Raw genomic sequence first — 7,606 nt, forward strand, 5'->3', positions numbered from 1 at the left:
CTGGTTGGATCCCTGGTCAGGGAACTAGGATCCCACAGGCCGTGTGGCACGACCAAAAAAACCCCCAAAGTAAGTCTATTGCAAGTAGTTAGGGTTAACACGCTGAGGAATCCTGCAGTGTTTTAACTCAACTAAGATCTTCAATTTATAAACAAGATAAGCTAATCGGAGCATGGTTAAATGCCTTACTCAAATTTAGAGGTCCTAATTCCTGCCAGGCTGACAGAGTTAAGTCTTCCTCCCCTGAGCCATTGCTGTTTCTTCAGTCTCTCCCACTATCCTGCTCCTCCCCACTTTCAAAGTCAAATTCTGTGATAAGGTTTTTCCTGGCCACCTGGGCCCACACTAGGGTTTTCTGATATCTTTTTCCACAACTGGAATAAGCAGCTCCCTGGGGAAAAACTAAGCTTTTACTTTTGTATTTCCTTCACTGTGAGACATATGAATATTGTTTTCCTTTTTACTGCCTTCAATTTGCAAGCAGTATCCTGCTTTTCCCCAAGTAAATATTTAGCACCGTGCAAACCATATGAGTACTAACTAAATAAATGGAAGCTTATATTTCTTAACCCTATAAAGCAGTGTTTTTCTAACTGTGGGTCACGCTTCATAATCAAATATGAAACCAATTTAGTGGGTCACAAATATCATTAAAGAAAAACAAATAGAATAGTTTGATATATGTGTGGGGGGTATTGCAATGTAAAATGTTTTCACTGTAGGTTGCAAAAACATTTGAAAGCCAGTTTTGTGCTGATGAACTTCTCCAACACAACTTTACCATTAGGTAGGCAAATACGTTTTCTCACGTGATTAACATTCAACCACTCCGTTAGTCTTCCCATTCTCCACTCCCCAAAGATAATACTGGATTTATTTATTCATTCCCCTTTCCTTAACTCAAATGAAAAGGAGAAGGAATAAGTACTAAGTTTGATAAGCATATTTCACAGCTCAAGTTCCAAAGGAGCCTGTCTGTGTTCCTTCTTCAGATGGGTCATCCAAGTGTTGTGATGCACTTCATGTGGGCTCTTGGAGCACCTGTCTCTTGACCCAAGTCTATCTGAAATTCCAGACGTCCCAAACAGGGCTTTGAAATTTTCACACCCTGCTTCATCCACACTGGTCCTAGGCTTATTTATGTATGTGTTTTTTTCAAGATCACCTTCTTTCCTGTCTTGGAGCCAGGTTCTTTATTTCCACCATAACATTACTTTCTGGTAATCCTTGATACTCTCTACAAGTTTAAATATAATTACCTATGTTCCAAGTCACTTGTATTTTCTCTTTTCCTAACCTAAGGTGGTATTCACACTGACAAAGTTGTATCCTTTTCCAGGTCTTGCATGTATCTTGCATCCTCTTAATCAGCAAGTCTAAGCTAGACCTAATAATGCAGTAACTGTGACCTGTCACATCTCTACTACAACCTTATCCTTTGTACTGTTACCAACCATACTCTCATTACTTTAGCTTCAACTCAGATCTCACTTCCTCCAATAACTTGCCTAAATGCCTCCAATGCAAATAGTCTCCCACTCTCCAACCCTCATTTATACTGCTCACACCTCTACAGCACCTGTCAGTCTACAAAATTTTAGAATTATTTTTGAATCTGTCTCCTGTATTAGTTTCCATGCCTGACTTTTAACTCTCACGTGTATACTTCTCAGTATCCAGCAAAAATCAGAGCGCAGGTCACACAGTATTGTACTTTATCGTACTGAAAAGGGGAAGAGCTAAATCCAGTGGCTATAAAAATAGGTTAGGAGCTGCTTCTCATTTTGCACACCCTCCATACCCTGTTCAACTGCACGGTACTTTCTTTTTTAAATGAATAAAACCATGAACGTTCCAATGGGAGAACCGCGGGGAAATGGCCATAAAGGCCGCAGAAATGAAACGCGAAGGCATGCTAAAACAGCTGTGATGCTCTCTGCATTTCCACACGTGGCCCGGTAAATCGGTGCCGGAACGCCTCGCGCAGCCTGCGCCTTTCTGCTCTGTCATCCCTTTACTCTATTTCAAAACGCCCACACCGCTCCGCCGAACTTGCCTGAGCGCTCTCTCGGGGGGCCCCGGAGCCCCGAGTACCCGAGAAAACAGACCCCCCTCTTGCCTTGCTCCAGGTCCGGCCTCCACTTGCCACAGGCACCGGAATGAGAGGGGGCCACCGTCTCCCTTCAACAGTCCCAACTAAAATGGAAGCGCGTCCAGACCTGGGTACCTTTAAGCCTGGAGTCAGCCCCGGAGTCTGCAGGCCGCCGTATCTCCCCATCTCAGTGTGACCTGAGCCAGGCTCTGCCTCCCCGGCGCAGTCTTGCCACAACTTCCCCACCGTCAGGTCCCATCAGCCTCCGCACACACATGCAGCCGACCCAGCAGGCCTCGGGGACGTTGGCATGTCGTTCCGGCGGTCAAGGTTCCCGAAAATGACCTGACCGCCGGGCGCTTCTATTTAAACATACCCCACACTAACTTCCTTCCTCTACACTCATCTTCCCCACCGGTCCCGTGCTTCCTGAGTTTCCACCGTTCTCCAAGAAACGTGTCCACCGATCACCTCCTCCGCCTGGGGAGACTGCGTCCCGGCTCTCGACTAACCTCACTCTTTTCCTTTTCCATTCCCGGCTGGGGCGGCTCGCGTTTGGCCTCCCGCAAGCTCGAGGAGCTCCACGCTGGCCCCTCGCCCCTACTCTCCCGCCACTCCTCCCCTACTCACTTTGGGCTTCTCCGGCAATTTCTTCCGGTTCTTCTTCTTCTGCTCCTCGCTCCTGAGATTCTTCAGCACGCCTAGGTCGTCAGCGGCCGGGCCCGGCGCGGCCGCCGCCTCCTCCCGCTTGCGAGGCGGGCTCCTCCGCTTCTTGCGGGCGCCGGCGCAAGCCGCGGCCCAGCCGTAGCCGAGCAGGAAGAGCAGCAGGAGCCCGAGCGCGCCCATGCCCACCAGGATCACCCAGCCCGGGTACCGTTTCGGCTCCAGCCCCAGGTCGAGGCCCAACTCGGTGCGCAGAAAGCCTAGGCCGACCGAGAGCATTTCCTGCAGCCGGGCTGAGCCCTCCTCGGCCTGCTGGGCCAGCTCGTCCAGCCAGCTCCGTGTAGCCATCTTCCCTCCCGTCAGGGGCACTCGCAGAATGACGCCGGGGCGCAGAGACGCCGTGGAACAGTCAAGGGAAGCAAGGTAAGGCCAGGCCGGACCAACTCAGGCCGAGCGCATTGCGGCCGCCCCTCGCGCCGGAGCCGGGGATCGGCCGCTGCCGCCGCCAGGAGGACAGGGGGCTCCCAGTGCCCCCGTCAGCCTCACTCCGCCGCCGCCAGGAGGAGGGGGGCGGCGGGAGGGAGTGTCTCCAGCGGCGGCCGCTAAGCGGCGTCTCCGCGCCAGGGCCAGGCCCCGCTGTCCTCCCTCGGCGGAACAATGGCGGCTCCGGCCGCGATCCACGCAGCGAGCGTAGACTAGGAGCAGGGCAGCGGGTCACGTGGACGCCGATGGGCGGGGCGTGGGGTGTCACGTGGGCGCGGGCGAGGCCGGGCGGGGCTGGAGCCGTTAGAGCTAGCGCGCCGCGGCTGCAGTTGGCGGTGACCCTTTCGGGCCTGGTGGCGGCGCCGAGCCTTGGGGATCGGTGACTCTGGGCGGGTGGCTGGGAGGGGTTAACCGGAGGAAGTCTTTGCGGGATGGCTGGTGGCCCGGAGCTAGGAGACGTGGCGCTTTGAATGAGTCCAGGGGAGGGGCTCTCGGCGAAGCCTGGGGGTTGTGGGGTGTGGAAGAGGGCGAAGAGTGAGGAACCGGGTCACGGGGTCTGGGTCAAAATTGCCCTAGTAGCTCTCTTTTCTCCATTCTTTTTCTGGTAGTGGTGTCGGGGTGGAAGCGGCTTTTTCTCCCTGGGTCACCGGAAACTAGATGCTTCCAGGTGGGCTCAGCCGAGTCTGAACCCGGTCACTCTTCTTTGAGCGCGTAGGTTTAGTTCACAAATTGGGTTTGTCTCTTCACGGCCAACTTACCCACCTTGCGTGTCTACCATTTGCCTGCCTGGGTAGGGCGCTTTTACGTGGTTTCTCTCCTTCGCTCTTGCTCTCGCTGGTATTAGTCGCCAGAATTCAAAAGTTGGAAAGCCCATGGGCAGTATTCTTTTCCTACTCGTTTGTAGCTTTAATAAGAAATAAGAGGCATACTGGATTGTGTTTTACATGTAGAGGTAGATTCCTTGTTGCGTTTTATTTTAAGCTTTTGGGCAAGATCACAAAAGGAGTTTGCAAAATTCTGGGGTTTTTTTTTGCTGTGTTGACCATATCTGGGTAGCGTTAGTAAGAAATGAATTTTCAGATCTCAGTTACAAAGATGGTATTCGGGGCTGCCGTAGGGTTTTCAAGTTACATTTCCCTGTAAGGAAACTGGTGTTTTATCATTAAATGATAATTAGCATGTAAGCAAGTGTCTTAAGTGAACTAAAAACAGGCTTTCTCAAAGAATAGAAAGTAAATAATTGGTAATTATTTAATTGGTAAATAATAAAAATAAACTGCTACTCTTGCGAAGCTTTATACAGACTTATAATTAAAGGTTGTGTAAATTACAAGGCCAAAACTTAAAAGATGTCATTGGAACTACTTCATCTCTAAAAGGTTCCAAATTCCACTTGTTTATGAAAGTAGATTTATCATTCTACATTTATGTTTTGGTTCCACAGACATGAAGGATGATGACTTTCCTAAGAAGTTCCACTGCCCATTCTAGGTTAGCACCTGTGGATTTATGAATTAAGCTATTATACAATAATAGTAGCTGGGTTTGCCTGTTCTTTTGGCAGCCTAGCAAGTATTGATTATGTAAAATCCTGTCATCTTTCTTTTTCCGTGACTCTCCTTTGATCTTAAAAATAAAATGTTTATTTTGGTAATACAGGTATAATCATTTTTCATATATAACTTTGTAGTCATCTTTTTAAGTTTTTATTTTAAGAACAAAAATGGAGTCATACACTGTTTACTGTTTTGCATTTGATGTGGTCATGAACATTCATGTCACTTGATAAAGCCCACCTGATGAAGCTCACCAGGAACATACCAGTAGCCCCACAAAGCTAGGTTTATTAACTTGCAGCAGAATGAAGTTTAGGTAAAATTTAAAGGAAGGAATGCTTTGAAAGACAAAGCAAGCTGTGTCTAAAAGAGTTACTATCAGGCCTGGCCTAAGTAAACTCAGAATCCTAATTCCTTGGACATGGCAAAGTTAAGAGAAATATAAAACGTCATTTCTGAAACCTTTTTCCTGGAGGCAACTGGGTTGGGAATGAAAACTGCTTATTCTGAGAGTCAGAGTGACCCATACAATGGAATACCACTCAGACATAAATACATGCAGCAACATAGGTGAATCTCAACATAATTATGCTGAGTGAAAGAAGGTGAAAGAAGCCAGGCAAAAAAAGAGTATGTACTGTATGACTCCATTTGTATAAAACTAGAAAGTGCAAACTAATCTATAGTGACAGCAAATCAGTGGTGACTTGGGGAGGGGAGTGGGACCAAGAAGCAGTGGGAGGGAGGGGTTTAAAAGGGGCACAAGGAAACTTTGGGGAGTGATGGCTATGTTATCTTTATTATTATGGTTTTATGGGTCTGTGGGTTTTATGGGTTTATGTATGTCAAAACTTACCAAATTGTATACTTTAGATATTGTAGTTTATGTCAAATATACCTCAATAAAACAGTTCACAGAAGTTTTTTGAAAAATGACCCATGTGGAACAGCTGTGTATAGGGGTGGCATGCTCCATGCTCGCAGATAGGATTTTTTTTTAATGATATTTATTTATTTATTATTTGGTCGCACCTCGCGACTTGTGGGATCTTAGTTCCCTGAAACCAGGGATCGAACCCTCGCCCTCGGCAATGAAAGTACGGAGTCTTAACCACTGGACTGCCGGGGAATTCCCACTGATAGGATTTTTAACAAAGTTTTTACCAATCTATGATTTTAAGGTTTCTCAGCACTATATCCATTTATTTATTTATTTATTTTTGGCTGCATTGGGTCTTCCTTGCTGTGTGCGGGCTTTCTCTACTTGCGGCGAGCGGGGGCTACTCTTTGTTGTGGTGCGCGGGCTTCTCATTACGGTGGCTTCTCTTGTTGCGGAGCATAGGCTCTAGGCACATGGGCTTCAGTAGTTGTGGCTCGCGGGCTCTAGAACACAGGCTCAGTATTTGTGGCACACGGGTTTAATTGCTCTGCAGCATGTGGGATCTTCCTGGACCAGGGCTTGAACCTGTGTCCCCTGCATTGTCAGTCGGATTCTTAACCACTGCACCACCAGGGAAGTCCTCAGCACTATATCCTTGATGTTAATTATCAAAAAAATTTTCTTTTTTACAGGTTTGCATAATAAATATTCACTTATTCTATGATCTGGTTCTACTGTAATTTATTTAACATAATTTATTGTTGGATAGTTAGGTTATTTACAAGTTTTTTTTGTTTTTTTGCCATTAAGTGCAATTCTGTCATGAATATGCTTGTAACTAAATAGCTTTGCGAATATCCATAGTAACTTTTTAAAATCAGTTTTATTTTATTTTTTAAAGAATTAAATAATTAATTAATTAATTTGGCTGTGCGGGTCTTAGTTGCAGCATATGGGATCTTTCCTTGCAGTGCATGGGCTTCTCTCTAGTTGTGGCGCTCAGACCCCAGAGCACATCGGTTCAGTAGTTGCCCCACGGCATGGAGGATCTTAGTTCCCCAGCCAGGGATCGAACCTGTGTTCCGTGCATTGGAAGCCGGGTTCTTAACCACCAGACAGCCAGGGAATTCCTTATGATAAGTTCTTGAGGGTAAAATCCTGGCACTGTCATTGCCTGAGGCATAGCCCACGGTATGTGATTTAATGCTTAGTTTGGAAGTTTTAAGAGACCTGAAGAAGTTCTACCTAAGGCCTCTCACTTCATAGAAGAGAAAAAGGAAGCTTCAAAGGGTTAGGGCTCGTACCACAGTGTCAGGGTGGCTGAGCTCATAGTAGAACCCAGTCTTCCCTGTTCGTGACCCCTTGGTTGCTCCTCTTCTTCATATACTCTGTGATCAATTCTTGGGATTAGTGTGTGTTTGTTTTCTCCGACTGCTGTAACAACATTCCATAGACTAGGTAGCTTAAACAACTGAAATTTAGTTTGTCACAGTTCTAGAGGCTGGAAGTTCAAGATTGGGGGCCAGCATGGTTGGGTTGTGGTAAGGGCTCTCTTCCTGGCTTGCAGATGGCCACTATCTTGCTGTGTCCTCACATGGTGGCGAGAGAGCCAGTGAGCTCTCTAGTGTCTCTTATAAAGATGCTAATCCTCTCAGATCAGGGCCTCACCCTTACGACTTCATTGAACCTTAATTGCTTCCTTAAAGACCCTATCTGCAAATATAATCATGTTGGGGTTAGGGCTTCAACATATGAATTTGGGGGGAGGGGGACACAAACTTTCAGTCCATAACAATGCAGGAAGCTTCCATTCAAGTAGCTTAACTTTCAGGGCTGATGAAAGAAAAATGCTGATTTGGGTCTTTAAAATGGAGGCTATTGACATTATGAACTCCTGGGTCACAGGATTATATACCTAGGAGGAGGATTTTT

General features: G+C 46.9%; 1 protein-coding gene across 7 annotated transcripts in view; it reads right to left on the minus strand.

The window, feature by feature from the left end:
* Positions 1-3,436, minus strand: part of MTDH (metadherin) — a 54,950-nt gene extending 51,514 nt beyond the window's left edge. For 2 of the 7 annotated variants that reach the window (XM_067711687.1, XM_067711683.1), the window contains exon 1: positions 2,723-3,436. In XM_067711687.1, the coding sequence (XP_067567788.1) occupies positions 2,723-3,103 (381 nt within the window). In that variant the 5' untranslated portion in view covers positions 3,104-3,436. Of the gene's footprint in view, positions 1-2,227; positions 2,383-2,722 lie in introns of those variants that run through there. The other 5 variants (XM_067711686.1, XM_067711682.1, XM_067711685.1 and 2 more) reach the window with 4 other exon arrangements.
* Between the last annotated feature and the right edge of the window lie 4,170 nt (positions 3,437-7,606).

This window comes from Pseudorca crassidens, chromosome 17 (genome assembly GCF_039906515.1).
Source record: "Pseudorca crassidens isolate mPseCra1 chromosome 17, mPseCra1.hap1, whole genome shotgun sequence".
In the NCBI taxonomy this organism is placed as follows: Eukaryota; Metazoa; Chordata; class Mammalia; order Artiodactyla; family Delphinidae; genus Pseudorca; species Pseudorca crassidens.